At 52.6% G+C, this 16,009-nt stretch overlaps 11 protein-coding genes across 11 annotated transcripts; 6 read left to right on the forward strand and 5 right to left on the reverse strand. All coding sequences in view use genetic code 6, as the record gives it.

Moving 5' to 3' along the window:
- Positions 1 to 9: 9 nt before the first annotated feature.
- On the reverse strand, positions 10 to 882 carry SS50377_28161 (uncharacterized protein; the record flags this gene model as incomplete). The annotated part of the gene is made up of 1 exon (XM_067911937.1): positions 10 to 882. One exon carries the CDS (start codon positions 880 to 882, stop codon positions 10 to 12), a length of 873 nt encoding a protein of 290 aa, XP_067760959.1.
- A 231-nt stretch (positions 883 to 1,113) lies between these two features.
- SS50377_28162 (Ribosomal protein L7Ae) lies at positions 1,114 to 1,461 on the reverse strand (the record flags this gene model as incomplete). The annotated part of the gene is made up of 1 exon (XM_067911938.1): positions 1,114 to 1,461. One exon carries the CDS (start codon positions 1,459 to 1,461, stop codon positions 1,114 to 1,116), a length of 348 nt encoding a protein of 115 aa, XP_067760960.1.
- Positions 1,462 to 1,591: 130 nt separating this feature from the next.
- Positions 1,592 to 2,320, forward strand: SS50377_28163 (uncharacterized protein; the record flags this gene model as incomplete). The annotated part of the gene is made up of 1 exon (XM_067911939.1): positions 1,592 to 2,320. The coding sequence occupies one exon, from the start codon at positions 1,592 to 1,594 to the stop codon at positions 2,318 to 2,320; it is 729 nt and encodes a 242-aa protein (XP_067760961.1).
- A 14-nt stretch (positions 2,321 to 2,334) lies between these two features.
- Positions 2,335 to 4,278, reverse strand: SS50377_28164 (Zinc finger, C3HC4 type (RING finger) and transmembrane domain-containing protein; the record flags this gene model as incomplete). Its single annotated transcript, XM_067911940.1, has 1 exon — positions 2,335 to 4,278. One exon carries the CDS (start codon positions 4,276 to 4,278, stop codon positions 2,335 to 2,337), a length of 1,944 nt encoding a protein of 647 aa, XP_067760962.1.
- A 1,425-nt stretch (positions 4,279 to 5,703) lies between these two features.
- Positions 5,704 to 6,576, forward strand: SS50377_28165 (uncharacterized protein; the record flags this gene model as incomplete). Its single annotated transcript, XM_067911941.1, has 1 exon — positions 5,704 to 6,576. One exon carries the CDS (start codon positions 5,704 to 5,706, stop codon positions 6,574 to 6,576), a length of 873 nt encoding a protein of 290 aa, XP_067760963.1.
- Positions 6,577 to 6,585: 9 nt separating this feature from the next.
- SS50377_28166 (Uridine phosphorylase 1) lies at positions 6,586 to 8,778 on the reverse strand (the record flags this gene model as incomplete). Its single annotated transcript, XM_067911942.1, has 1 exon — positions 6,586 to 8,778. One exon carries the CDS (start codon positions 8,776 to 8,778, stop codon positions 6,586 to 6,588), a length of 2,193 nt encoding a protein of 730 aa, XP_067760964.1.
- Positions 8,779 to 8,859: 81 nt separating this feature from the next.
- SS50377_28167 (Cysteine-rich membrane protein 1) lies at positions 8,860 to 9,588 on the forward strand (the record flags this gene model as incomplete). The annotated part of the gene is made up of 1 exon (XM_067911943.1): positions 8,860 to 9,588. One exon carries the CDS (start codon positions 8,860 to 8,862, stop codon positions 9,586 to 9,588), a length of 729 nt encoding a protein of 242 aa, XP_067760965.1.
- Positions 9,589 to 9,841: 253 nt separating this feature from the next.
- SS50377_28168 (Cysteine-rich membrane protein 1) lies at positions 9,842 to 10,546 on the forward strand (the record flags this gene model as incomplete). The annotated part of the gene is made up of 1 exon (XM_067911944.1): positions 9,842 to 10,546. The coding sequence occupies one exon, from the start codon at positions 9,842 to 9,844 to the stop codon at positions 10,544 to 10,546; it is 705 nt and encodes a 234-aa protein (XP_067760966.1).
- A 133-nt stretch (positions 10,547 to 10,679) lies between these two features.
- Positions 10,680 to 11,783, reverse strand: SS50377_28169 (uncharacterized protein; the record flags this gene model as incomplete). The annotated part of the gene is made up of 1 exon (XM_067911945.1): positions 10,680 to 11,783. The coding sequence occupies one exon, from the start codon at positions 11,781 to 11,783 to the stop codon at positions 10,680 to 10,682; it is 1,104 nt and encodes a 367-aa protein (XP_067760967.1).
- A 20-nt stretch (positions 11,784 to 11,803) lies between these two features.
- On the forward strand, positions 11,804 to 13,672 carry SS50377_28170 (Ubiquitin carboxyl-terminal hydrolase family protein; the record flags this gene model as incomplete). The annotated part of the gene is made up of 1 exon (XM_067911946.1): positions 11,804 to 13,672. One exon carries the CDS (start codon positions 11,804 to 11,806, stop codon positions 13,670 to 13,672), a length of 1,869 nt encoding a protein of 622 aa, XP_067760968.1.
- Positions 13,673 to 13,710: 38 nt separating this feature from the next.
- Positions 13,711 to 15,906, forward strand: SS50377_28171 (uncharacterized protein; the record flags this gene model as incomplete). The annotated part of the gene is made up of 1 exon (XM_067911947.1): positions 13,711 to 15,906. The coding sequence occupies one exon, from the start codon at positions 13,711 to 13,713 to the stop codon at positions 15,904 to 15,906; it is 2,196 nt and encodes a 731-aa protein (XP_067760969.1).
- Between the last annotated feature and the right edge of the window lie 103 nt (positions 15,907 to 16,009).

Below are 16,009 nucleotides of genomic sequence, written 5' to 3' on the forward strand. Positions count from 1 at the left end.
CCGTGTTCCTCACTCCCCCCTGCTCTCCGCCGCGAGGCGCCTCAGCTCCGCCTCCACCTCGCGCCGCACGCGGCCGTCCGGGAAGGGCGCCGTGTCGTACTTCCCGGGGCCCAGGCCCTCCGCTCCCCGCGGCGGCTGCTGCATCCGCCGGTCGTGCTCGTTCACGCGCCACTCGGGGGCGTGGGCGCTCACCTTCTTGAACGCCGCCTGCACGCCCGCGTCGTAGTCCGTGCCCCGGCGCACCTTGAGCGCCTTGTCGGAGCGGTTGATGCCCGGCCCGCCCCCGGGGGCCTCGCGCCGCCCGCACTGCCCCACCTGGGCGCCCGCCATGGCCCGCTCGGCCCGCACGCCCAGCTTGCGCTCGCGCATCTCCTTCAGCCGCTGCCGGTCCGCGTCGCCCAGCGCCCAGGCCGCCAGGGGCCCGAGCCGGCTGGTCTGGAGCTGGGACAGCGGCCGCGGCCTGCCCCGCTGCTCGAAGTCGAAGCGGTACGAGCGCGCGATGTAGGCGCTGGTCTTGCGCTCCTGCTCCGCGGCCCGCTCCCGCTCGGCCCGCTGCTGGGCGCGCAGCTCGGTGCCCAGGACGTAGGGGCGCTGCGTGCCGTGGCCGTGGAAGGCGCGGACGGCGCGGAGGAGCTGCTGCTGCTCGGTGGCGTGGTACTTGCCGATGTCCCGGACCACGCGCTCCTCGAAGTCGGAGGAGGAGGACTCGAACCACTGCCTCTTGGCGGGCGCGAGGTTGTTCTGGATGCGCTGCCGGTTCGTCGGCACGGGCCGGTGCTCCAGGTAGTGCAGGATGGCGTCCGCCTCCTCGCACACCACCTCCCGCGGCACCACGCGCACCGTGAGCTTCGCCGCCGAGGACAGCGAGCGCTGGGTCTGCATTTTGGAGCGGGGTCGGCCCGGCCCCCAGCTGCCCGCACCGCGCCGCCAGGGCCGCCCGGAGCGCGTCGCTGGCCGCGGCGTCCCACTGCAGCTTCGCCCCCGCGAGCAGCCGCCCGAACGCCAGCACCACGTACGGCCCGCAGTCAGCGCCGTTCTCCTAAGCTAATTTATTCAATGTGAGATTATAATTTAACATTACTGAAACTAATTAATAAAGAATAAAACAACAAATCATAACATTTCAATCTGATGCAACATAGCAGACACATCAATACTATTTAAAATTGCGACAGCACCTGCTGACCTCGATACTTAAGCAGCTCTACCGATACCTTCTTACTCAGATACAAATACGTAAGGTATACCTTTATCTTCACAAACTAATGGTAAAGCTAAAGCAACTTCTAATGGAGATGCATTAGCAGCAATAATAATCAAAGCTGCTTAACCACGCATTGCTTACTTTGTTGCTTCGTTTATACCAACTTTCAGACTAGACTGCTTCTAAGCGGTTTCGATAAGATTGTAAATTTATCCTTCAAGATTTTTAGTAGCAAGAGGAGTAGCGCGAGGGTCCATTTGAGGAGTGGAGCGTGAAAAGCTAATAATCACTTTTATATTATATAAAATGCATTATATTTTATGTAATTACTAGCTATTATTATACAATAATTTAAACTTTTAAATTAAATTTTACTTGAAATACAAAATGAATAGGAACCTATTCTGCACACTATACCAGCCAAAATAATTAATTGACAACACTTAGGAAGTACGGCGCCAGAAAGAGCTGAATCTAATTAACTAATTCCAAATTAACAGATAAATGCAATATTACAAACAATAATCGATCGCAGACCAGCCATAAATTCCTGAAAACTACATTGTGAACCAGCGAAATGCCCAAATAAGCGGCAAAAAGCTCGAAATCGCTCTCCTGAACACCCCGCAGCCAATCTACATCAACAACACGCCCAAAACGCACTGCCAAAATGACTCCCTCGCAATCAACTACAAACTCTCTAAACCGACGCCATCGACCCCCAAAAACGTCAAAAAGCTCGCAAACGACGCATTTGCAGTCCTCGAAAAAACGAAAGTGAAACAGCGCATTTTCGAGGGCAAAACTGCTTCGAAAATCGACTACAAAATCCACTTCGTGCCCGAGTACGAACGCCGCGCGAACGAGCGCAAAAAGTACGAAATCGATGTCCAGCTTTTCGACATATTAATGTATTAAAGGCAGAATGGCACATTCGTAGAAACCGAAAAGCACGACAGAATACCGCTGATGCGCCAGTTCGAGGAGGTGGAGCAGGCGGTTCCGGAGGGGCTCAGGAAGTACAAGGACACGATGAGCCAGGAGCAGTTCCAGCAGCTGAAGCTGCAGAACAACCTGGCCGAGGAGGCGCTCAAAATCCTAGGCGCGCAGAAGTGAAAATCGTGGATTGCTCACTGCGCGTATGCCGGAATCTCCATGCGGTCTATCGGGCAGACCCGGTTCTCGTCCAGCCAGCTCCTGAGGCAATCGGAGTGGAAAATATGGCCACAGGGCGTTATCCAGGCTTGGTAGGTTTCTTTCTCGATCAAGTTTTCGGATAATAGCTTTAATTCTTACTATTTGAATTTTTTTCCGCAAATATTCAAAATTTCGTACGCGTTTTGGGCCTTCAGGATTTCGACCTCAGCGAGGCAGATTTAGCAGGCTACTTTGATGTTTTCTGGGTGGATCAGAGCGAAACAGCAGGTATTTGCAAGGGGGAGAATTTGCTCGTATTTGTGCAGTTCTGGGACGTTTTGGTTGAAAAGCTCGCTGTGGGAATGACCTGGGTTGTCGCATTTCGAATTTCCCGTGAAAGGAACTGGAATTAAAGCAGAAAAGAAATCTGAAAATTGAATATTTTTAAGTGTCTCTGCGTTAAAATTCTGGCTATGATAAGAAAATTGGTTGACTTTCGCGTTGAAAAGCCCGAATCGAGGGCCTAAAAAGTACTAAAGGATGTAGATTAGGTTCTGAATGAGCAAAACACATAAAATAGTGATTAACCAGGATTTACGAAATTCAAATTAAAATGCATTTTCTACTCCAAAGCAGTATATCAGCAAAAATACTTTTACCACACAATTTACTAGAGTGAAATATAGAGGATAACATACTTTGCCATCGGCTTTTATAAATTTATGCAAAATTGCAATTAGCAGGTAACTGCTCATAATAAGACACAAAATTAAAGTTGCCAAATAAGGAACGAAAAATGCAATTAAAAGGAGAATTAGACCAGGACAAATCATAGAAAATGTTAGGCCTAGAAGTACGAATAAGTACTTTTTAAAGTTAGTCATAAATTAATTCGCAAAGATTTAAATTTTTAAAACTGCATGTAAGAGAACTGGCACAAGAACTACAAATCCAAAGAATGCTAGTAAGGCAGCGATATTTCTGAGGCCTGGTATTTGAGAAGTTGAAATTATGAAAAGAATTGAACATAAATATTCTGAGTTCAGATGGAAGATGACAGAAGGGAGTGAAAGTGCTTAAATTCTAGCTGGAGATTGATATTTAATAACATAAGTAACAGCTACAAATGCGAGTAAGAACTCAAGAACAAGGAAAACTGCAAAAAAGCTAGCTCCCGCATGCTCACTTTAAGCTGAATTAGAAATGGGGCCTATCCCTGAAAATTCAAAAGAGCAGTTGTTAGAAAAAAGTTAGTATGTAATTTATGGCACTTCTTCTAAAGTATCAGATATTTTTTTAGATAGAATATGCCATTAGCGTCTTATTTGATTGTCTGGAAGGTATTAGGATGTTATACTGTTTCTAGTAGTTTTTCCATATTCAAAAAGGAGGTATACATCACATGACTTTCGTTTAATTTCGTTATTGTCTGCCTTTTCAATAATTTTTGGATCATTAGTATAAAATATATTAAGAAGTTAGCTGCTTGGGTTTTTGAGGAACTCGATGGCCTATGTTTCATTAAATGTTATTTTAGCAGACTCAAAAAGCGTGAAAAATACTCCCTATAAAATGCCTTTTTAAGTTTCTGGGTAGTATACTCCCTTAAAATCAAGTGCTTTTGACTGGTCGGATGAAAAGTTACCATCTATGTAGAAAACAGATGCAGAAATATTTCTAGGTAAAGTTGCGCGGCTGGTCTTATTTTCTTGGGTCTCATTATAGAACTTTGTATCGAACGTTGTATCAATGATACTGACACCTACTGGGAAACTTCCATCTTTAGCTGTACGCTTAAATGCAAGCAATTTTTATGAACCTTATGATAATTTAGCAGTAGTACCAAATGATAGAGATGCTGATAAATCCTTCTAGTCAGCAATAACTGGATATACTGGAGGCTTTGGTCCATATGCTAAAATTAGTATAATCTACATTCAGTGAAATGGTGATTGATAAATTTTATACCAATATATCTAAGATGTATCGTGCTTTTTCATCCCACTAGTCTTTCTCAATGTCAAACAAATGGGAAATCTTACCTCCAAAATACTTTACTTTCACAGAAATCAATGCGTATACATTTCAAGAATAAGCATTATAATTCAAGGATTCAAATATAACAAAACCTAAACTTCTTTAAGTTAAGGCATAAAACAGAGTACCTGAACGTAATTACATCATTTATAATTAGCTTGAAAATTCTCTTAATACATTTAATTTGAATCATACTGAGCATATAAGTTTAGATTAGAGGCCACGACTATCTTCCTAATTTGTACCACCTAAATTGAAACCTCTGTAAATATAAATAGATATTTAGGCAAAATTAGATAAAATAAAGAGAAAATAGATGACTCTATTACCAATTAAAAAGGTTATCGAAAAACCTACAATATTATAGAATCTAAAAGACAGCACTATAGGAAAATAAATCACCAAACACCAGATTTAATAATAAACTTACGTGAAAGAAATAAAAGAGTAGTAATTTTTGTAACAACAACGAAAAATAGAGTTTGAATTTAATTCCAATCTATTTATAGATGAAAATGAGTTAGAAAAAAATAGTAAGAAATATGTAAATTAGTTGGAAGTCGATGAATTAGTGTAATTACTTTAAGGAAAATATTAGCAGCCAGTTGAAATTTAATAGATTCAAAAAGATTAAAAGCTTGAAATTTTAGCGTAAATTGCTAATGAATCTAGCATTTTAGATGATTAAACCTTATTTAACGATAACGTGCTTAGTATTTATTGTCAAGGGATGCATGCACCTTATACATTAAGTACATAGTAGTTCAACTATGGTGAATGGATGGATGATTAAGGAATTTTATTCGCTTTGGAAGATATTAATTGTAAAGATGCTTATTTTGTCGACCCATTGATTTTTTATAATGAAGAAATTCTTAAACGTGAAAGTGAAAAAATCAAACAATTTGACTATTAATATATATGTGGTGCTGTATGTTAGCATGAGCATTGGATAGGAATATATTAATAGCGTGGTATAAATAAAATTTATTGCTTTGATGGATTGAATGTTGGTGTTGATGAAAGATCAGCAGATATGTTCCACAAGTTATTGACTTCTGGGGGAAGATTAATACAAGAACGTGAGAAATTTAAGCTAGTTATGATTGGAAATAGATTAGAGAGAAGATCTGAGATAAATGTAGATAAAATTAGAATCCCTGCTTAGGAGAACGGCGCTGACTGCGGGCCGTACGTGGTGCTGGCGTTCGGGCGGCTGCTCGCGGGGGCGAAGCTGCAGTGGGACGCCGCGGCCAGCGACGCGCTCCGGGCGGCCCTGGCGGCGCGGTGCGGGCAGCTGGGGGCCGGGCCGACCCCGCTCCAAAATGCAGACCCAGCGCTCGCTGTCCTCGGCGGCGAAGCTCACGGTGCGCGTGGTGCCGCGGGAGGTGGTGTGCGAGGAGGCGGACGCCATCCTGCACTACCTGGAGCACCGGCCCGTGCCGACGAACCGGCAGCGCATCCAGAACAACCTCGCGCCCGCCAAGAGGCAGTGGTTCGAGTCCTCCTCCTCCGACTTCGAGGAGCGCGTGGTCCGGGACATCGGCAAGTACCACGCCACCGAGCAGCAGCAGCTCCTCCGCGCCGTCCGCGCCTTCCACGGCCACGGCACGCAGCGCCCCTACGTCCTGGGCACCGAGCTGCGCGCCCAGCAGCGGGCCGAGCGGGAGCGGGCCGCGGAGCAGGAGCGCAAGACCAGCGCCTACATCGCGCGCTCGTACCGCTTCGACTTCGAGCAGCGGGGCAGGCCGCGGCCGCTGTCCCAGCTCCAGACCAGCCGGCTCGGGCCCCTGGCGGCCTGGGCGCTGGGCGACGCGGACCGGCAGCGGCTGAAGGAGATGCGCGAGCGCAAGCTGGGCGTGCGGGCCGAGCGGGCCATGGCGGGCGCCCAGGTGGGGCAGTGCGGGCGGCGCGAGGCCCCCGGGGGCGGGCCGGGCATCAACCGCTCCGACAAGGCGCTCAAGGTGCGCCGGGGCACGGACTACGACGCGGGCGTGCAGGCGGCGTTCAAGAAGGTGAGCGCCCACGCCCCCGAGTGGCGCGTGAACGAGCACGACCGGCGGATGCAGCAGCCGCCGCGGGGAGCGGAGGGCCTGGGGCCCGGGAAGTACGACACGGCGCCCTTCCCGGACGGCCGCGTGCGGCGCGAGGTGGAGGCGGAGCTGAGGCGCCTCGCGGCGGAGAGCAGGGGGGAGTGAGGAACACGGTCACTGGATGGCCTTGGCGTCGCCGAGGATCTCACCTTTGAACTCCTTCCAGACGGCGCCGGGCTGCTCGACCATGCCCGGGATCACGAAGGCGATGGCGGTCTCGAGGGCGGCGATGCCGATCTCGCGCTCGACGGCGTGCTTCTCGTCGTTGGAGAGGAAGGCCTGGGACTTCCTCTGGGCGAGCACGAGCTGGCCGGCGGCGGCGTAGATGGGCACGGTGGCGATGCGGGCGAGGTCGATGAGGTGGGCGGACTCCATCTCGATGCCGACGAGGTCGGGGATCTGGCCCACGAGGTAGTCGATGAGCGCCTCGTTGTGGTCCTGGAAGTTGGCGTCGGTCCTGCCCTGGGAGGAGTAGAAGGAGCAGGCGGAGATGTTGTGGCCGTCGTAGACTTTCTTGCCGGTCTTCTTGCACTCCGCCATGAGCAGCTCGTGGAGCTTGTCGTCGCCCTGCATGGCCTTGGAGATGTGGAACTTCTCGCTGACGTCGGTGGACAGGTACGCGTCGGGCAGGCGGAGCACGGTGTGGTGGAACTTGGGCACCACCAGGTCGCCCACCTTGGTGAACGGGGCGGGGGAGCCGCAGGAGCCGATGCGGATCATGGACATGGGGCCCTCGATGACGTAGCGGAGCTCGCGGACGGTGAAGTCCATGTTGGGGATGCCCATGAGCGAGACGATGATGGTGACGGGCACGTCGTTGTAGGTCCCGGTGATGGTCGTGAAGAGCCTGGGCGCCTGCCTCACGAACATGATCTTGAAGCCGGGCAGCTTCGCGAAGAGCAGCGCGCGCGAGAGGTCGCCGACAGTGATGACCCTGGGGGCCACCTCGCCGCGCTTGAGGTACAGGTGGTACGTCCTGTTGTCGGCGTCCACGGGGAAGTTGGCGTTCTTCATGTCCGTCATGAGATTGAGGGAGTGGCGGATTTGGATTTGGCGGGGATCGGCGGGGAGGACATAATATTGGCTCGCGCTCGGGATTTGTGATTTCCGCAACTCACGCCGACTCGCGCGCTGAGGCGGCGCCGCGCGGCTTCGGGGCGTAAAGGTGGCTTCGGGGGCCCGCACCCGCCGCTCCATCCGGCCCGCTCCACCCCATTATTATACCCCCGCCGCCCGAACTCCAGAATGTACACCGTCGTGCCGCAGGACGGCCGCCACGCCTTCCAGCCCCAGCGCATCCCGGAGTTCGCCAGGCCGGCCAAGCAGCCGCCCCGCGCCGAGCAGGCCGCCGCCGAGGCCGAGGAGCGCCCCCGCAAGATGTCCCTGCTCGCTGCGCTGCGGGGGGCGGGCACGGCCCAGATCCAGGCGCGGCAGGTCTTCACCTACGAGGTGCTGAAGGTGCGCTCGGCGGTCGGGCAGGTCTACCGGCTCGCCTTCCTGTCCCCGGCCGTGGTGTTCCTGGCGCGCCCCTCGCTCTACTTCTTCCTGGGGCTCTACACCCTGCTCGGCGCCGCGGACTGCCTGTGCGCCCTCGAGCTGCTCGGCCTCCAGGCGCGCGTGGACCGCCTCCGGGGGCTCCGCACGCTCCGGGGCGAGGCGCTGGCCATCGTCCGGGCCGTCCTCGCGCTCGCGGCGGTCGTGCTCGGCCTCGCGGCGCTGCACCTGCTGAACCGCGACCGCTTCGTGCTCGCGGACCTCCACGCCTACCTCGCCATGGCCCAGGGCTGCCTCGCCGGGGTCGTCGCGCTCGCGTGCGTCGCCACCTCCAGCGCGGACGCCGACCGCGCCCTGCTCAGCGGGGAGACGCTCTACCGCAACGTGCGGAGCGGCGGCGCGCTCGTGGGCATGGCGGACTTCCTGCTCGGCGCCGAGTACCAGGCAGACGAGTTCGACCGCATCGTGGAGCGCGGGGCCCTGGGCAGCGTGGAGGCGCGGCTGAACGGCAACATGGTGCTGGGGGACGAAGGCGCGGAGTGAGCTGGCTTTGGTCCCTGGTCCTTCCCGACTCTCGCGGGTGGGTCGGCCACGCGCCCGAGGGCGCTACTAGGTGCTGAGATACTCCAGCCCACGCTGCCCGGCACCGGCTCCGAAAACTCTGCCCAGCGTCCCCTGCCTCTCCGGAACCGACGGCGCACACTGCGCGGCATGCGAGGTGCGACTCCGTGCCGGCCGACTGTGCCCGCGGTGCGAGTGTTAGGAGCATGGGCATGGGTCGAGAAGGCTGGTCCCGTGCCTCGGCAGCGACATGCTCGGGATGTTGCGGTTCGGCCCTGATACTGGGTTATACTAGAAATGTTTGTTTTTAAATATCGGTATTATCTGTTATAAATGCATATTGCCGGCTTTGGAAAAAACGCATTCCGGTCTGTATCGTTCCAATACTGCGTCTCAGGATATTTCGAAACAAGAATGGAAGCAGCGGATGGAATCGACTGCACCACGAATAAGGAGTGCCGCGACGGAGGCTCTGGCTACTGCGACACGACTACCAAGAAGTGCATGCCGTGCGCTGCGGGCTGCAAGGTGTGCACCTCCGCTACGTTTTGCGCAGAGTGCGACAGCAAGAAAACGTTGGGCACCACCACCATCACCGGCACCTGCACGAGGACGTGTAGTGCCGTGGTTAATTCGAAGTTCTGCAATGACAGTGTGCTTACTGTTTGTACAGCAGCCTCGACATCGGCCTGTACCTGTGGGGAGAAAACTAACTGTGCAAACTGTGCTGTGGACAGCACTAGCTTCTCCTGCAACCAATGCCTCCCCCACATGACCACTGACTCAACCGGCGACTGCACGCTGTGCGAAAAGGGCTATGAGATGGTCGGAATACTGTGCGTGACAGCCGAGGCGGTTCCCGTGCCTGACCCCAATCCTAACCCAGAGCCAGAGCCAGAACCCCCTATTCCAGTTCCACCTGCCCCCGTTCCTGACCCATCGGATCCCAGCAACAAACTCTCGACCGGCGCGACAGTGGGCATCGTGATCGGAGCCCTGGTGGCCGTGGGCGCCATCGGCGGGGGCCTCGCGTTCTACTTCATCAGGAGGTCCAAGAAGTGATCGATTGTTTTCAGTTGAGCTCGCCCTCGGGCATGGAAAGAGCACCCCTACACTCGCTGGCCCTGCAACGTGGGCTTAGGAGCAGCGACATGTTCGGGATGTTGCGGTACTTCCCATATACTAAATTATACTAGAAACTTTTGATCTTAAATATCGGTATTACCACCTATAATGCATACTGTCGGCTTTGGAAAAAACACATTCCGGTCTGTATCGTTCCAATACTGCGTCTCAGGATATTTCCAAAATAAGAATGCAAACAGTGGATGGAATCGACTGTACCACGAACAAGCAGTGCCGCGACGGAGGCTCTGGCTACTGCGATGCATCCACCAAGAAGTGCATGCCGTGCTCTGAGGGCTGCAAGGTGTGCACCTCCGCTACCTTCTGCGCAGCCTGTGATGCTGGAAGTGGTGCTGGCTTGACCACACTCAACGGGCAGTGTGCAACGGAGTGTAAGCAGTAGGTGGTCAACAAGGTGTGTCAGGATGGTGTTAGCGGCTTCTGCTCCGCGGACTCCCCGATCCCGTGCTACTGCGATGAGGCCTCCAACTGCGCTGCGTGCGACTAGGTGAATAACAACTGGTCATGCTATGCGTGCTTTAAGAACATGACCAAGGACGGGAAAGGGCTATGCTCACTGTGCCAGCCTGGCTTCGAGAAGGTCGGGGTCCTGTGTCTCGCGGTGGAAGTGGACCCCAATCCCAATCCGGACCCAAATCCGCCTGGTCCGGTTCCCGTGCCTGACCCCAATCCTAACCCAGAGCCAGCGCCAGAACCCCCTATTCCAGTTCCACCTACCCCCGTGCCTGGCCCATCAGACCCATCTGACCCTGCAGATCCCAGCAACAAACTCTCGACCGGCGCGACAGTGGGCATCGTGATCGGAGCCCTGGTGGCCGTGGGCGCCATAGGCGGGGGCCTCGCGTTCTACTTCATCAGGAGGTCCAAGAAGTGATCGATTGTTTTCAGTTGAGCTCGCCCTCGGGGAATCGAAAGAGCACCCCTACACTCGCTGGCCCTGCTGCGCGCAGTTCCGTCCCAGCCCAGGGCCGACGCCCGAAGGCAGGCGTAAACGTAATACTCGCCACTCACTTCTTGCCCTTCTTGCCTTTCTTCTTCCCGCTCTTGACCTCCACGTACAGCGCGCGCTTGGGGATCTTCGCGAACTTGGCCCCGAACTGGTCCAGGGCCCGCGAGACGTAGTCCCCTTGGTCGTGGATGTCCGTGAGGATGCCGGCGGGCCGCGTCCGCAGCACCCCGTCGTACTCGAGCAGCTCGGTCGCCGCCTCGGACAGCCGCTGGCACTCGGCGACGGCCAGCTGGCACTGGTTGGTGTAGACGTGGCTCTCGCCGACGGAGCGCCGGAACTGGGCACCCAGGCGCCGGAACTCCTCGTTCAGCGCCAGGACGTGCTGCTTGGTCTTGCGGTTGTCCATCTGGTCCGGGAAGTCGAACCGGAGCTGGCCCTCGGGGACCTCCGCCCTCGTCAGCCCGACGAAGCCCAGGCGCTCGATCTCGGCCTGGCTCACGGTGTCGACGATATCGAACCGGCCCTCCGTCTGCTGCTCGAAGCGCGGGTTGTCCAGACGCATGGTCTCGGGCTGGACGACGACCAGGTTCTCCTTCTGGTACGCCATCCGCTGCTCCCCGTACTTCACGCTCAGGCCGCTCTGCAGCCCCCGCAGCGCGCACACCGCCACGTCGTAGCTCGCCATCGTGCTGATCGCGCTGGACGCGCCCTCGGCCGAGAGGGCCAGCGTCTCCGCCTGCCGGAAGAACCGGAGCGCCAGGCCGAACTTGTGCAGCGAGAAGTACAGGAAGCCGATGTAGAAGCGCGGGACGGCGCGGTCGGCGGTCTGCAGGTTCTGGGAGATGTCGATCGCGTCGATGAGCGAGACCATGGCGAGCTGGAGGAACTTCGCGGGGTCCGGGGTGAGCTCCGCGTACGCGTCGTACTGCACCATGAGGAACAGCAGGTAGCCGTTCATCGTGTGGAAGTAGCACTTGTAGTAGTCGAAGAGCGCGTCCCGCTCCTGAAACAGCGCGTAGGCCTCGTAGAGGCGCGTGCGGGCCTCCTGGAAGCTCCTCTGCTGGAAGTAGTAATGGGTCTGATCCAGCAATTTATTTATCTCCGCCGAGCAGGAAGCCGGGGGGAGCAGCGGCGGCAGCAAAAGTGTAGGCTGGAATGACATTTTTGCAGAAATTTAAATAAATGCAATCATACGGCGACCAGCATAATAATCGCTTTACACTTCGTCCTCTTTCCCTTCTAATGAAGCCCTTCGGTCTAGAGAACCTGGGCGCTACCTGCTTTATCAACTCCGCGATACAGCTGGCTCTGCAGCTGGACCTATCGCAGATTAAGTCGAAGGACTATCTCGTCTCCACACTGGTGGACCTGTATAGGAAGAGGGAGAAGCAGAGCGCGAAGAAGGCGATTAACCCCAAAGAGCTGCTCGTCAGCATTTTCGACACCTTCCCGGAGCTGGACCCGTCCGAGCAGGGCGACTCCAACGAGATTCTGCAGCGGTTCATCATGAAGCTGTGCGACGAGTCTAACGTGAGCACCGGCAAATTTGTCCCGCAGCCCGAGATACAGGACAGGGACGAGTTCATCAGGCAGAGCAGGAGCGGCTTCGAGGCCGGCATGGACTCCTACGTGGAGAAGAGCATCAGGGTAGAGGACTTCTCGCATGTCGACTGCAAGGAGTGCGGGTACTCCTCGAACGGGTTTTCCTGCGGGAACGGACTGGACCTTGACATCGTGCAGACGCCGCCCCAGCAAAGGGAGCAGGCCAGCGACTCCGCCGTCAACGTCAGGTTCCTAATCATCGCCCCCGGGAGCAAAATACTGAGTATGACGATATCGCTGGATGACTTGTCCGAGGAGCTGGTCGAGTTTAACCTGTTCGACGCCATCAGGACGATGATGATGCGGAAGAAAATCCAGATGCTCTAGCCACAGTTCCACTTCTACAGCTTAGAGTTCGACTGCTGCGAGCTCAAGACCATTCTCTCGAATATCAACCTCTACTACGACGAGTTTGTCATGGAGCTAGACTGCGAGGAGGTCGTCGCGGACGAGGAGGCCGGGGACTAGAACGTGGAAGAGGCGGATAGCCCGGCAGGAGGCGCGGGTGCTCAGCTGACCCAAGACCAGCTATCGGAGGTCAACGCTTAGAAGTAACGATTCCAGCGGCAGTTCAGCATGGAGCAGGGCATATTCCAGGGCAGCATGGAGCAAAACGTGAAGCAGTTTGACACGGAGCACGTGGTAATTGTGACAGTAGCGGACTCCAACCCCGCAACGCAGCACTTTGTGCAGCAGTGGGTGAACATCAAGATCCAAAGGTACCAGTCCATCTCGGTCCACATCCCGTTCATGGGCTACGACGACCTCGTCCAGCTCAAGAAGTCAAAGCCCGCCACGTACAAGGACCTAGTGGACAAGGCCGTGCTGTCCCATGCGCGCCCCTTCTGCTCCGATAGGTTGTGCAAGATCGTCAGCGATAAAAAGTGCTGGGAGTCGGACTTTGAGCTGCTGGAGAATGGCCAACTGCAGGTTACGGTACAGTCGAAAGACCTGGAAAGGCAGTTCAACAAAAAGGAAAAGGACCTCGACGTGGTCGACTCGTTCAGGAAGGCCCAGGGCATCAACTACTAACGGCTGGTGTCGCTGGCGGAGTGCATTGCCCACTCCTACACTCCCCAGTTCATGGAGGGCTGGAAGTGCCCGCAGTGCAAGCAGGCGGATGGCGGGGACAAGCACAACGAAATCGTCCAGACCAGCCAGTACCTGTTCATCAACCTGAAGCGGTTCGCGGCGCAGTACACGGACTACGGCGTGTCCTACCTCAAGAACAACACCCCCGTGGCGTTCAATGACGTCATCGCGATGCACGGCGGGCAGTACCAGCTCATCGGCTTCATCTGCCACTACGGCATCATGCAGGGCGGCCACTACATCGCAGTCGTCAAGAGCGGGAAGCAGTGGTTTGAGTGCAATGACGAGATGGTGACCGCCGTCGACATCGGCCATTACAAGCCGTTTGCGCAGACGCTTCTGTACAGTAGGTAATGATTATTATATTGTCACTGTATATCCGGCCCAGCCTCAAAATGTACCACAAGTCCCAGCGCTCATTCGCGCTGCCGAAGGACTACAGCCCCCAGTACCAGTACCAGGTATCCCGCGACGGCCTCGTCTACCAGCTCTCGGACACCCAGATCTCGGTCGACGGCAGGCGCCTCCCCCTCCAGATCAAGCAGGTCGTCCAACAATTCCTCACGTTCCAGTTCTTCACCATAGCCACGGGCTTCCTCGGTACCGAAATATTCACCCAGTCCACCCACCACTCGTCCTACGAGGTCAAGGGAGTGACCACCATCCACTTCGCCAACGAGCTGCTGTACCTTGGGACCAGCACTGGGCAGCTCTTCACGTACTCTATCGACTCGGACCAGGTCGCTTTCTCCGAGCAGTTCGACTCCGCGATCGTCCAGATCAACTCGTCCAAGCACCAAATCATCGTCTCCACGCTCACGAAGCTTTTGCTCCTCCCCGATGTCCAGATAGGCACCAAACTCCGCAAAAATACGTTCCACGGTGGCTGCTTCTTCAGGAACAAAATATACGCATGCAGGCCCTCGTGCAAGATTTTTTCCTTCTCAGTCGAGGACAGCGTCATCGACCAGACACTCTCGCTCAAGGACGCGGTTCAGCTCGAAACGGTAATGCAAAAACATCCAGAGATGCAGAAGGACCTCGGAGTTTTGTTCAGCAGAGAGGGCTTCATTCTCTCGGTCACGACCGCCCAGATCTTCGTCATCGACGTAGAAAGAGTATGCGTGATCGAGTGGATCGCACTTCCAACTGGTGCTAAAATTTGTGAAAATGGTGTCTGTTGGGAACAAAATGGTTCTGTAACATTATTACAAATTATTGACGGCGATGAACCGGTTGTTTCTCCAGAAACACCTTAAATTTAAATATAAAGCGAAAAATAAATATCAAATATAAATTCTCCAGTTCCACATAAGATATTGACCCCAGACCCTTTACCTTTCTAAAGTTTTACTTATCACCCTTTCAATTCTTTTAAAATTTTACCAAATTCTCCACCAATCATCACCCCGAAAATTTTCACTTCTCTTTAGTTTTCGATCCCTAAAATTGTTTAGAAACCTAAACTTTTGCTTCCTTTCTTTCCATTTTTGCATCAGGAAACTGTTTAAGACTAAGGTATTGTAGCTGCAGCGCAAGCTTTTCACGTTCTCGGTGCATTGCCTGATTTTCATGAAATTACATTAAATATTGATAACCTAAACTATGGAGGATGTTCAAGTACACGAGATGCTATTTCTAGTTTCTTTGCTCACCACTTTGAAATTGTTAAGACCCTTATTTTTGAGGAGTGTGGCGATGAATTTCTCTGCTCTAACTTCTAGTAGATGATAAAGTGTTTATTTTATAAATTTGTTTCTGGGATTGAGTAACTAGAATTGTAATCGTATTTAGAAAAGTTTGAATACCTTTTTGATGATTTTTCAATCTGCTATTTAGAGTTTAAATTTGGAATTGAAATTAATTAAAAACCTAGGAATTCTGTTAATCAAAACGAGCAAACTGAATTTATCAAGTACATGAAGAATGCATAAGCTTATATCAACGAACTTTCTCTAGATGATAATGACTTAAAAAACTATTTGTTGGATCAAAAATCAGACGTACTATATTAAAAAATTGGTTTATTTATCCGCAAAATCAAAGATATTTTTGGTTAAAATTACAAACTTTACATTAAAAAATTACGGGTTTCAAATTAAAATCAATTTTTCACTTCATTATTAACAACTGATATAATATTGAAATTCATCTAAAAATGCGATTTGGCCAAAAAATCAAATTTAGAACTGAATTTTTCGGAAGATTCTATCTAACACTTAAAAAGGTATTTAGATGCAAATTTTTACGCAAAACTTGAAAATTACAAAACTTCTGAAAATACTTTGCTAATCGCACTTAAAAATGCAAATCAAATTCAAATTTTTGCTCCCGAAATGGCAGATTTGGGAATGTTAATAGACGTAAAAAGCTGTGAAAAATACGATAAACTTGAAGCTTTCAAAAAGCTGCTGAAATCGTGCAGAGCGCAGGACGTTGTGGAATGTTTTCAGGAGGAAATGCATACGAAAGAGTATCTCACTGCATGCATTGGGTGCGTTGATAGCAGCTTGCTGATTGAACGCTTTGCGAAGGTAGACGGGCTTCTTGGCGTAAAGGAATTCAGGGAGCTTATGGAGTTTGCGATTTGAGGAGCGATTTTGTTTTATATTAGTTATAATGAGTAAAAAATATCGGTAATATGAAATGAATACTTATATATATAAAACAATGTTTTATATTATTTTAAAAGAG

This window comes from Spironucleus salmonicida, chromosome 8 (genome assembly GCF_000497125.1).
Source record: "Spironucleus salmonicida strain ATCC 50377 chromosome 8, whole genome shotgun sequence".
Lineage (NCBI taxonomy): Eukaryota > Fornicata > Diplomonadida > Hexamitidae > Spironucleus > Spironucleus salmonicida.